Source organism: Microtus oregoni, unplaced genomic scaffold, assembly GCF_018167655.1.
Source record: "Microtus oregoni isolate MIOR12 unplaced genomic scaffold, Mior012 000091F_ref0000469, whole genome shotgun sequence".
In the NCBI taxonomy this organism is placed as follows: Eukaryota; Metazoa; Chordata; class Mammalia; order Rodentia; family Cricetidae; genus Microtus; species Microtus oregoni.
This window is the reverse complement of record NW_024544600.1, coordinates 3,190,110-3,203,143: the sequence shown is the minus strand read 5'-3', so window position 1 is coordinate 3,203,143 and position 13,034 is coordinate 3,190,110. Positions and strand designations below refer to the sequence as shown.

General features: G+C 45.5%; 1 protein-coding gene across 3 annotated transcripts in view; it reads left to right on the top strand.

Moving 5' to 3' along the window:
- Stat5b (signal transducer and activator of transcription 5B) overlaps positions 1 to 13,034 on the top strand; it is a 69,921-nt gene that overhangs the window by 32,020 nt on the left and 24,867 nt on the right. For 2 of the 3 annotated variants that reach the window (XM_041643816.1, XM_041643817.1), the window contains exon 2: positions 9,297 to 9,434. In XM_041643816.1, coding sequence (XP_041499750.1) covers positions 9,307 to 9,434 — 128 coding nt within the window. In that variant the 5' untranslated portion in view covers positions 9,297 to 9,306. Of the gene's footprint in view, positions 1 to 9,296; positions 9,435 to 13,034 lie in introns of those variants that run through there. The other variant, XM_041643818.1, reaches the window with a different exon arrangement.

The window sequence follows — 13,034 nt, the reverse complement described above, 5'->3', positions numbered from 1 at the left end:
CAAGTAGCTCCCTCCGCCTTTCCCTTCCTGTCCCTTCCCTGCACTACCTCTCTTCTTCCCAAAGTGACATGTGCTAACTGGGCTGCGATGTGAAGATTTGTGACTGGTTGTCTGCCCAGAATGTTATTATCTGTGTTGCCTGGGTAAAGTATTTCTTGTTTCTTTGTGGGCCAAACACATTTACTCCTGTTCCCTTACCGTCTGCGTAATGATTTTTTTTTTTCTAAAAGAGAATTACCTTTCTGGTTGCTTATAAACCAGATTTTAGTTTTTGTTTTGTTTTTTAAAGGGCAGTGGGTCTGGTATTGACCTACTTTTAGATGTCATTTTACTCTAACTTTGCTTGATGTCAGGCCAGTATGAACACAATCTCAACCCTCTACCGCTGCATTTAATAATCTCTTTCTCTCATCACCACCTAACGCAGTAATAATGTTGATATTGACAGTGAGGTCATCAACGTGACCAGGGACCTGGCACTTTATACTCCTCCAAGGGTCACTCAGTTATCAGTGGGTGCTGGGAGGTTAGCAGTTTGCAATGCTGGCTTCTTGCCTTGAACTTTTCAGATCAGAAACAATGTTTATACACCTAGTTCATCTGCCAACTGGCCCTAGCCTTTGCCAAAATCAGTCTCCCGATATTAGGTTTCTCGTTCTGTTTTCTTCTTTCTCTTTAAATTTTGAAGTATGACAACATGTGGAAAAGAACAAAAAGCAGCATGACAACTCCCTACAGTCCTGAGGACACAGGCACTGTGGGGCCGTGGTGGCAGGACACATCTGTTCTACTTCTGTCTCAATTTTATTTTATTGTGTCTTTTAATAGAGTCTTACTATGTAGCCCAGGCTGGCCTAGAGCTTGCTATGTAGATCAGGCTGGCCTCTAACTGAAAAAGATCTGCCTGCCTCTGCATCTTGGTGCTGGGATTAGAGGTGTGTGCCACCATGCCTGGTTTTTGCCTCTTTTTCAATAACAGCCTTACTGAAATAGAATACATATCATAAAATTCACCTTTTTTGTTTTATGTGTGTGATTGTGTGTGTATATGTATTTGATATGTGTTTGTAAATGTGCATGTATGATGTGATGTTTTGTGAATGTTAATGTTTGTGTGTGTGTGTATTTGATGTGATGATGATGATGATGTGTGTGTGTGTCTGTGTGTGTGTGTGTGTGTGTGTGCTTGATGTGATGTGTTTGTGGACATGTCTGCCATGGCATGCTTGTGGAGGTCAGAGGACAGCTTTTGGGTATTTGCTCTTCATCCTGCTATGGGTGCTAGGGGTCAGACTCAGGTCATCAGATTTGTATGACAATGCTCGTACCTGCAAGGCTTCTCACTTGCCCTATTGCCCTTCTAAGAGGCCCAAGATTCACTGTCCTGTAGGTGTTGTACCACCAGAACCAATGTCCAACCCTAATGCATTTCATCACTCCCAACAGTATGACCTTACTAGTTTCTGTCTCTTTGGGTTTGCCTACAGCAGACATTCCATGGAATCTGTGTGTGTGTGTGTGTGTGTGTGTGTGTGTGTGTGTGTGCGTGCGCATGTATGTGCACATAAGCCTTCTCATGTCACCTTTGTCCTCCATGGATGGAATCGTGTGTGTGTGTTTGTGTGTATGTGTGCGTGCACACATGCGTGCACTTAAGAATATCTATTCTTACGTCACCTTTGTCCTCCACAGTTTTCAGTGCTCTCCTCCAATTTGGAAGAACAAGATTCAAAGTTCCTCTCCTCGACCCTTCCAGAGGTTCTTGTCTGTAGAAGTCCTGTGTCAATGAAATTGATTAAGAAATCAAAGTATCAGGGCCAGCAAAATGGCTCAGTAAATAATGGTGATTGCCACCAAGCCTGACAACCTGAGTTCGATCCCCAGAACTCACATAGTAGAAGAAAAGAACAAGCCCCTACAAGTTATTCTCTGATCTCCAAAGGCATGGTGAGGCATGTGCACACACACACACACACACACACACACAAATGCAGTAAAAATTAAAACCAGAATACTTTATTTTTAATGGAAAGTAAATTTCATCCTCTGGAATACTGGTTACACAGTAGGACAGCACGGGCTGGTCATCAGGCAGAGGATTGACTTTGGAATAGTTTGTTGGGATTAAAAGATGGAGGTGGGGAAGAAAGCTCTGTGTGTAAGTGCAGAAGAGTCATTGGCCCGTCCAGGGCTGGCCGTACTCAGGCGCTGTGTTAAGTATTTACACACAATAATTCATGCTCGTTGCAACCTCCCTCTAAAGACCCGCGTGTACTTCTCACTCAGTAAGTCTGAGGCACAGAGACATTAGAAGCAGATCTTCTAAAGCACTGTGAGTAGCCAAGTTTGGCATCATCTCGGGGAACATTAATCTCGTTTTAGAGGTTTTGGCTGGGTGGTGGGGCCCATCGGGATGGGACTGGTGTGGAAAGTAGAAACTATAGGATGCACGGGGTAATGGAGCTTCGTGGCAGAGAGCTCACTGCGTGCACGAGGCCCTGGGTTTGAGCTCTAGTCCCACACAAGAAGAAAAACTCAGCAATTACAAAATACTCGAAATAATAGAAGCTAGTCCAGCAAGCCAAGTCTCTCTACATGTGTTTTAAACCCTCATCTCTCTTCGTCTTTTTTTTTTTTTTTTTTTTTTTTTTTGGTTTTTCGAGACAGGGTTTCTCTGTGGCTTTGGAGCCTGTCCTGGAACTAGCTCTGTAGACCAGGCTGGCCTCAAACTCACAGAGATCTGCCTGCCTCTGCCTCCCGAGTGCTGGGATTAAAGGCGTGCGCCACCACCGCCCGGCCCTCATCTCTCTTCTTCAAGCCAGGATCTCGTCAATCCATTGGCAAAGTTGCACCGGGAACTTCCAGGGGGAAAGCCTTCCTTCTGTCCCAGGTAGTTAAAGCCAAACACAAGCCCAGTGTTCTGAGATCCTTCAAAGAGTCATGGTTTTCTTTGTAAAAGCTAAATTTTGAACTGGGAGTGTATTTCAGTTGGTAGAGTTCTTGTTTCATGGACACAAAGCCCTGTTTGATCCCCAGCACAGGAGTAAAAGAACACCTATAATTCCATTATGCAGGAAGGGGGACAGGGTCTGGCATTAAACTACCTAGTGAGTTCAGTGGCAGAGGCAAGCCTGGAGCTGATCTATATATATATATTTGCTAAAGGGAGAAATTCTGATAATGATAAAAGAATATTTATTGCCGGGTGGTAATGGCGGTGGAGGTGGTGGCGGCCTTTAATCCTGAGGGCCTTTAATCCTAGCACTCAGGAGGCAGAAACAGGCGGATCTCTGTGAGTTCAAGGCCAGGTTTTTATAAACAGGCACCTCTGGCCTGTGTTTAACCTTCCCCACCCTTGGATGGGACCAGGTGTTGAGGGCCACACAGGTGCTGGATGTGTCTACCGGGAGTAGCATTGTGTCCAGACTCTGGAAAGCCGTGAACACTTGTGACTGCACAAGAGCTTGGCCAGTTGTCAACACTGTCCTAAAAATACGATGGTGAATCCATTTCCCAGTGTTTAGAGTGGCCCCGTGATGACCCGCCAGAGATACAAACCACTTCCCTTGTCAGGATGTCACGAACCAAAGACTGAGCTGCCTGTCAGTAAGCAGAGGAGAGCATGCGAGTGGTGGGCTGTGTCCATGCAGGTGGGGTGGCAGCTGGTGCCTGGCTAGACAGCAGGTATGGGGGACAGGGCCCCTGCCTACACCTTTGCACACGTTGCTTCCTAACGGGTGGGAAGTGTTCTGACAGACATGGGGAAAAGCACTCACCAGACTATAGAAACTACGCGTTTACAGCGGAGAGGGGCAGGAGCAGCGGTTTTTGTCTGCAGGGAGCGTTTAGCCTTTGGGAAGTGGAGGCAAGAGGGTCAGAGGCTATAATGGGAACATGATAATATCTGTTAGCCTCTCATAGTCCGTGTGGATAAAAGTCACAGCTTAAAAGTAAAATGAACATGACTGTACTATTTACTGTAGTTTTTATTTCATAATTTTTTTAACACTTTAACTGACACAAACTTTTCATATTTGGAGAAGGACATGCTACGTCATACATACAATGTGTAATGACCGGATCATCTTAATTGTCAAATCTGTCTCTTAGCATCGACTTACCTGCCCTGGGAGCATTCAGGCTCCTTACTACTGCCTGTATCCTTTACATCCTTGACGGGCAGTGAGCCGTCGTGCTCTGGGCCCCGCTTTCCATCCCCGTCAGAGCGCTTTTGTGTCGTGACACTATACTGCGTTTACCAAAACAAGGCAATTACTGCTTTGCATTTACCAGCTATTGCCCTTCAAGTAGCATGCTATTAAAAATAATAACTAGCATGGCACGCTCAGAATTGGAATCGGAAAAATATTCTGACAAATTCTCAGAGCTCAGCGCTCTGTTCCTTAATAAAAACCAAGCACCGGTGTAAAACCTAAATATGTGTTGCTCGCGTGCAGCCCTGCTGTTACGTACGTATGTCTCCGCAGTACTGCTGTCTTCATGGGTTTGTTTTTGCCTCTTTTTGAAGCTGGGCACACCTTTAATACCAACACTCGGGAGGCAGAGGTCGGTGGATCTCTGTGAATTTAAGGTTAGCTGGTCTGCGAGTTAAGTTCCAGACCACCAAGGGCTACATAGTGAGACTCTTTGAAAAAACATACAAAGGTGTTTGATTTTGTAAGAGACAAAGTATTTTATGTAAGCCCTGGATGGCCTTAAACTCACAGCCTCCTGCCTCAGTTTACCAAGTGCTGGGATTACAAGTGCATACCACCACACTGAGCCATGTTTTTCTCTTAAAACAGTAATAAACTCCTGTTATATGTAATATGACTGGCTAACAGGACACGTGAAATATTTATGTATTTGTTAATTTAGCACAGTGGCCCTCAACCTGTGAGTCACTACCCCTTAGGGGTCAATTGACCCTTTACCAGGGGTCGCCTTAGAAAACGTCGGAAAACACAAATTTTACATTATGATTCATAACAGTAGCAAAATTTCAGTTATGAAATAGGAACAAAAATAATTTTGTGGTTGGGGTCACCACAGCATGGGGAACTGTATTTAAGGGTCGCAGCCTTGGAGAGGCTGAGAGCCACTGATTTAGCAATGCTTGTTCACCTCTTCTGCTGAGCCACCATACTATACTTTAGGGACAGGACAGTAAGACATGTAAAGAGGTTTACTTCTGTTGGAGTTCAGTGGGGCAAAGACAAAACAAAGAAAACTAGACAGAAAAATGACAGGCACGTGTGACCGTCACCCACTCAGATCTGTCAAGTATTCAGTTGTAGTTGATGAGCTCAGTTGAGCTGTTCCTTTCTACACCTTAGAATTCCATGCTGATGTTATGTTCCATAATAACTTTTTAAAAAGCCTGGAGAGATAGCCCGGCTGTTGAGAGCACTGTCCGCCCTTCCAGAAGACCTGGGTTCAGTTTCCAGCACTCACATGGCGGCTCACAGCCACTGTAACTCCAGCTCCAGAGGACCTGAAACTTTCTTCTGGCATGTTAGGACACTGCACACATGTGATGCACAGACATACATGCAGGCAAAACACCCACACACATTAAACAAACAAACAAATAAGAAATGTATATCTTAAAAAAGAAAATAGCTGATATGGTCAGCTTTGTTTTATGTACTTGTTTGTTTAAGCAACAAAAAAAGTAATGATACTTCTGTGCCGGCACTGTTTTAAATAAGTCCTTCTCCTTCGTTAGTGGTAGATATATGCTGCATGCCAGACAGTGGTAAGTGACGGGAAGGAAAACAGAGAGGAGCAGAGAGTGAGCACGGTGCTGTTTGATTTGAGTGGACTGGGAAGAGGGCTTGGGCCTTCATACCACTTTCCTTCTTTTGTCTTGGGGCAGTTGAGCACGGGAATTTGCAAACACGAGATTTTTTTATCTGTTGGAATCATTCACATGTTCATTAAGGAGCTACAGTGAGTTCCTACTTCTACCTCGTTCTAGGGGTGAGTGTATGGGTGTGCTTATGTGCGTCCAAGTGTGTGTGAGCACATGGACATGTGTGTGTGTGTGTGGTGACACTCATGGAGGTTTGAAGTTAACCTCAGGAGCTAGTCAGTCAGTCTTTCTTTCTTTCTTTCTTTCTTTCTTTCTTTCTTTCTTTCTGACAAGGTCTTACTATGTAGTCCTGGCTGGCCTGAAACTCTGAAACTTGCTATATAGACCAGGCTGGCCTCAAACTCACAGACATCCTCCTATCCTCATGCCTCTGCCTTGTGATTATGATACCATGACCAGCCTCTTTTTTTTTTAATTGTTTTATTATTTTATGTGTATTGGTATTTGGCCTGCACGACTGTCTGGATCCCCTGGAAGTGGAGTTACAGACAGTTGTGAGCTGGCATGTGGGTGCTGGGAATTGAACCTGGGTCCTCTAGAAAAATAGCTAGCACTCTTAACCACTGACGCATCTCTCCAGCCCCGCCCCCTTTATAAGACGTTTCTCATTGGTCTGAAGCTGGACAGTTAGGTCAGGCTGACTGGCCAGTGAGCCTTGGGTATCTTCCTGTCTCCCCCTCTCCAGCACTGAGATTGCAAATGTGCACCACCCCTGCCCAGATTTTCACCTGGATTCTCAGATTCAGTCTTGGGTCCTCATGTCTATAAGGCAAGCACTTTACTGGCTGAGCCATCTCCCTGGCCTAGTCCTTGTTTGTTTGTTTGTTGTGTTTTTTTAAAGATGTGTTTATATGTATGAGTGTTCTTTAAGTTTGAATGTTTGTGCACTACTTGTGTGCAGTGCCCTTGGAGGCCAGAAGAGGGCATCAGATACTTTAGAACTATAGGTACAGCTGGTTGTGAGTCATCGTGTGGGTGCCGAGACCCAAACCTAGGTCCTCTGGAAGAGCAACTAGTGCTCTCAGCCACTTAGCCATTTCTCCAGCCTGGTCCTGTTCCTCTCTGAGAAAGATTGCTGCCCGAACCCTGCCCTTCACTCCTCTGTTTGGCTTCCATATGCGTACATCTCCAGCATCCTTTCCCACCATCCCTTTGCCCTTCTTCCAAAATCACAAGCTGATATTGTTCTGATTGGGAGACAGTCCTAAAAAAAATACACAGCTGTCATCCAGATGTTTGACAAGGAAGTAGAATTGCTCTTCTGTCCCAGTTTTCTTCTGGTAAACTCACACCCACTGAAATCTGTTGTCTTGGGAAATCTCACCATTGTCCCAGCACTAAAGCCCGAAAGCCCCAAATTAAACCATGTGTCGTTCAAGTGTTCTATAGCAGCACACTCTAAAATAGGTAACCGGCACCCACCCCACTCCTCATTGCTGGCTGACTGACTTGTCCCATAAATAGCTCAGTGTTACTTGACCAGACCGCCACTGATCTCAGAGAGGGATCCTTGTTTCCTGGCACACGTGTGCACTCTGGTAGTCAACAAAACCCAGGTCCAGAGCCCTGGGCCATGGTTGTAACGCAGTCCTGAGGAGAGTTGTGAAAATCAGTAGCTAAACCGTTTTTAGGTGGGATTCAAGAAGCCTGGTCCCACATTACCGAAAGCAGCATTAGAAGAAGATCTGGTTTTCATGTTTTCTTCATATAACGTAGCTTCTTCAGTCAGGGGAATCCCAGAAGGTCTCTGCCAAGTGTGTTCAGTCCGTCGGTCTGTCTGAAAAGGGTTTTAGTAGTTTCATAAATCCATTTCCTGAAACTTGTTTTCATTGGTGATATTTGTTCTGGTTTTGGTGTTGTTTCTTTAAAACAGTCTCAGGAAGCCCAAGTTGGCCTTGAACTCTTGATCCTCCTGCCTTCACCACCTAAATTCCAGGATTATACACATGCGCCACCACAAGAACCAGTTTAAAACAAAAACTTACTATTGCTGAAACTAGTGGCAGGTGAAACTTGAGTTCGAGGCCAGCCTGGTCTATAATCCAGGACAGCCAGGGCTGTTACACAGAGAAACCAGCCTGGTCTATAATCCAGGACAGCCAGGGCTGTTACACAGAGAAACCAGCCTGGTCTATAATCCAGGACAGCCAGGGCTGTTACACAGAGAAACCCCATCTCATATAATCAAAAATAAAAAAGGAAGCTGTCAAGTTTAAGTCCTACCCCGACTACAGAGTGAGTACATAGTCAGCGTAGACAGTGGAGTGAGACACTGTCTCCAAATAAAGTACAAAGAGGGCTGGGCCGTAGATCAACTGTGGAGCACTTGCCTGACGTGGTCAAGGTCTGAGCTTCAATCTCCACTGCAAAAGTAACGACAAACCCCACCTAAAGCCTACCCACTCCTCGCCAGTAGACTACAACAGTCCATTCTTACTACTCTTAGTTGGACTGTACATGCTGTAATTTAACAGAACATTGTTCTACAAGTCCCATAGCAATAACTCCAAGGGTGAACGTTAGGGAGCTTGGCAAGATAAGCCTCTGCTCTGAGGGGCATGGCTGCAGAACTGACTGAGATAACACTCAGCCTCAGTCTGCTGTCCATATTTCCCCCTCTCTTCCAGCTCCTTTGCACGTGGTAGCCTGTTCTTCCATCTCATAAAGCCCAAATCGTAAGCCCCGTTTCTGATCACTCTGCTAATCATTCATGACAACTGTGGGAACCCTCCCTAGCACCCGTGGCAGTTTCCAACAAAAGTAAAGACCGGGACTAGGATATCAAAGCTGTTGGCCCCGCCGTGCCTAAAGCTGGTTTTACCGTGTTGTCTTTTGCTCCACAGAAGTCAACGTTTCATAGACCCATCTAGGGCCCCTTCCCATGGCCGCGCTGAGTGAGTAGCTGCATTTTTACAACAGTATAAAGCTCAAAGTCAGTTAGAGAATATCGTTCTGGGCAGGTGAGACGATGGTTTAGTGGGAAAAGGCAATTGCTGAGCAACCTGGCAATCCAGGTTTGATCCCCAGAACCCACACAAAGATGCAAGGAGAGAACCGTCTCCATGAAGTTGTCCTCTGACCTCTGCACATTCTCCCTGGCACGTGCGCACCCACGCATGTCCCAGACAGTGGTGCAGAAGACAGGTTTTTTTTTTTTTTTTTTTGGTTTTTCGAGACAGGGTTTCTCTGGAGCTTTGGCGCCCGTCCCGGAACTAGCTCTTGTAGACCAGGCTGGCCTCGAACTCCCAGAGATCTGCCTGCCTCTACCTCCCGAGTGCTGGGATTAAAGGCGTGCGCCACCACCGCCCGGCTCAGAAGACAGTTTTAAAGGGAGAAAGAACCCTGTACATATTTACTCCATTGGCTTTAAATTTGGGGGGGACTAGAAACAAACAAACAAATCAAGGTCTTTGTTTAACAGGTGGTGAACCATGGCGATGTGGATACAAGCTCAGCAGCTCCAGGGCGACGCCCTCCATCAGATGCAGGCCCTGTATGGCCAGCATTTCCCCATCGAGGTGCGGCACTATTTATCCCAGTGGATTGAAAGTCAAGCCTGGTAGGTGAACAGCGTTTCTACATCACGTTTCAAGCACAAGGATACTGAACTTTGATTAGAAAAATGTTATAACTGACCGGTTATATGTGTAACCCGGGCTTAGTGGTCCACACCTGTAACCCCGTGATCCTAACACCTTGAAGACTAGGACAGAGGGATTGCAAGTTTCAGGCAAGCCTGAATAGCAGAGTGAGACCCTGTCCCTATCTGTGTGTGTTGGGCTGCATATGTAGCTCAGTGGTGGCGAGCATGCATGAGACTCTGGGTTCAGTCCTTGGACCCGTCTCCCAGAAAAATGGTTTGAAAACTGTTTATGTAACTCAAGGAAAGGTGTTTAGCCTTCTCTTAGGTTTAGGGAGATAAAATACCTCTTGAATTTTAATCTCGGTTGTGTTTTAATTCTGTGTATATTCATGTGTCTGTATGTGGGTATATGTACACTTGAGGGCAGATACATGAAGAGGGCTTACAGGTGATTGTGAGCCCCCCAGTGTGAGTTCTGGAGTCTGATCTCAGGTCTGCTGGAAAAACAAGAAGCCCTCTTAAGCACACAGTCATACAGCCATACAACCATCTCTCCAGCCCCTGAACTTTTTTTTTTTTTTTTTTTTTTTTTTTTTTTTTTTTTTTGGAGGGGGAGGTACGTTTAGATAATGTTTCTCTAAGAAACCCGGCTGTTTTGGAACTCATTATGTAGTCCAGGCTGACCTGGAACTCTCACCTGCCTCTGCCTTCCAAGTGCTGGAACAAAAGACATGCACCATGCCAACTTTTTTCCCCCCAAGGTAAGTTTTCACTGTGTAGTTCTGGGTAGCCTGCATTCATTATATAGACCCAACTAATTTTAGACTCAAGATCAGCCCACCCTGGCTTCCCACACGCTAAAATTTATATCTCATAAACCAAACATTTAATATATTAACTAACAATCAAAACATTCGTGGGGGCTGGAGAGATGGCTCAGAGGTTAAGAGCATTGCCTGCTCTTCCAAAGGTCCTGAGTTCAATTCCCAGCAACCACATGGTGGCTCACAACCATCTGTAATGAGGTCTGGAGCCCTCTTCTGGCCTGCAGGCATACACACAGACAGAATATTGTATACATAATAAATAAATAAATAAATATTTATAAAAAAAAACCATTCGTGGCACTTTGTTTTTTGGTTTTCTGAGACAGGGTCTCACTATGTAGCTCTGGCTGTCCTGAACTTACTATGTAGACCAGGCTCTGATGCGAACTCACAGCGATCCGCCTGCCTCTGCCTCCTGAATTCTGGGATTATTAAAGGCATGTGCCACTATACCTGGCTTGAAACATTCATGCTTTTAATTTATATGTACATATACAGACAAAATATTCTAAAATATTAGCAATGGGGCAAGATGACTCAGTGAGTACAGGAACTTGCCATCAAGCCTGCTGTCCTGAATTTCATCCTTAGAACCCTCTGGAGAAGAAAACTGAGCCCTGAAAGTTGTCCCCTGACCCCCTTGCTATTCTGTGGCATGCATGTTGTCACACACACAGTTTAAAAAAAAATACAAACAATGATTACATTTCAGTGTTGACTTAGCCCACATTTTTATCTTTACTTCTCAAATCATGCACTGCGTACTTGAGTTTTAAACTTGTTAGCTTGGTTTAACACATTCAACGGCAAGGCGTCTTACTTTGCAGTCCTGAGGCAAAGCTTCCCGCACACAAGACGGCCCGTCTACCACCGAGCTGCCCCTCTGCCCTGCAGTACCCTCACTGACAACATTGAACACTAGCAGCCAGCTGCGCCTGGCAGCGCTCAGGGCAGGGAGCTTGCTGGTTGGCCCCAGGCTGTCAGTCAGTCTGACGTGTTCATCAGGCTAGCTGGGCTTTCACCAGGGTGTGCTCCTCTTTGACAGCTCCTAGAAGAGACCAGTCCTAGTGCTGTTGGGAGAAAGTTGTCCATACCCACCGGTGATGTTGCCTTAGAGTAATTGCAACAGCTTGTTAGCAGGGTTCCGTTCAGAAACAAGCGTGCTGAAGGAAAGCAGTTTTCTAGGCAATTAAAAAAAAAATCCCAGCTTCATGTAATTAAGAGGGAAAACCTGACTAAATATGAGAACAGCAAACACAAATAGGTTCGTGTTTTTCCTCTTCTTTTCTGTTGTAATGATTTGGGGGATTTAAGAAAACATTAATAGGAAATTTCTGTTCCTTTAATATCTCATTTAGACCCTGGAGATGGGATGTAGGACAGTGGTAGAGCATTTGTCCAACAAACACCAGGACCTGACCCAACATGACAAGAAAACAAAACAAAGCTTTCATTTATTTGAGTACAGTAGTGCATGTCTGTAATCCCAGCCACTCAGGAGGCTGAGGCAGAGGTCAAGCCCAGAGAGTCCCAGCAGTCCTAGGCAAATCGCTTCCCTCTAGCAGACCTCCTGGGTAGTCCTCTTACTGAGGAAGCTTTGAAAGGTTTGTGTTGTTGTTAAGGAAAACCTGGACTTTAGATAGTTTTTGTTTTTCATAAGAAAATGAAGATATGTTCCAGGCGGTGGTGGCACATACCTTAATCCCAGCACTCGGGAGGCAGAGGCAGGTGGATCTCTGTGAGTTCCCAGCCAACCTGGTCTACAGAGCTAGTTCCAGAACAGGCTCCAAAGCCACAGAGAAACCCTGTCTCGAAAAAAAAAAAGAAAGAAAGAAAGAAAAAAAGAAAGAAAGAAAGAAATACCAAAAAATAAAAGAAAGATATCAATGAAGAGTTTCTACCTTTGCGTATTGAAGCTGTCGTGAAGTCTTGTCATAGGTCATAGGTTATAGGTCACAGTTGAGTTCAAATTGAGGGCCAGACTACTGAATTCTGCTCAGAGACTGGACCCTAGGCTTCCAGTCCAAACAGAAGTGTAAGACTGTCCCTTCAATCCTTCTAGACTTTCATTTACTACCTATCTTATTCAACACATAGAGCATACATATCTAAAATCGGCTTTTGTCACTGCCTCTCCAGACGGGTGGTCTCTGCTGACACTGTCTCAGGCTCCTGTGCACCCGTGCACAGCTCTGTCTGCCATCAGCCACTCATTAACTGCAGGGATTTGCGGGTGGCCGTCTTTTAGCTGCCACTGGCCCTCTTCCCTGGCTCTGGACCTGGTCAGCAGTAATTAGATACTGTTTCAACGTGACAGCTGTTTGGTTTCTCAGGTGCTAAGTCACTTGAGTATTGCCCAGTAGCAATTGTTGCCTAACTTGTAGACAAAAATTTTAAAAGGAAAAAAAAAAACCAGACAAGGAGGAAGTGAGCCCAGCCCTTGTCACTAGTTGAATAGCCAGGCGCTGGACTGGCTTCTCACCTTCGCTGGACGCGCTAGCATTGCTTCCGAGCCCCACGTGCGCTGCGATGACAGATATTTCTCATGGGTGCGAATGCTTGTAGGCACCTTTTGCCTTGATGCCTCCTCTCCAGAGTCCCTTACAGAGGGTGGTAATTAGGAGCCTGGAACCAGCTGAGGCTGGAAAGGACACGCAGACCGTGACCTTGTGCCCCTAACACCCTGGAGCTGGAACTATAAACCAGAAGTTAACAGACCCTTTATTCCCTTCAGAGTGCAGAAAGAAAC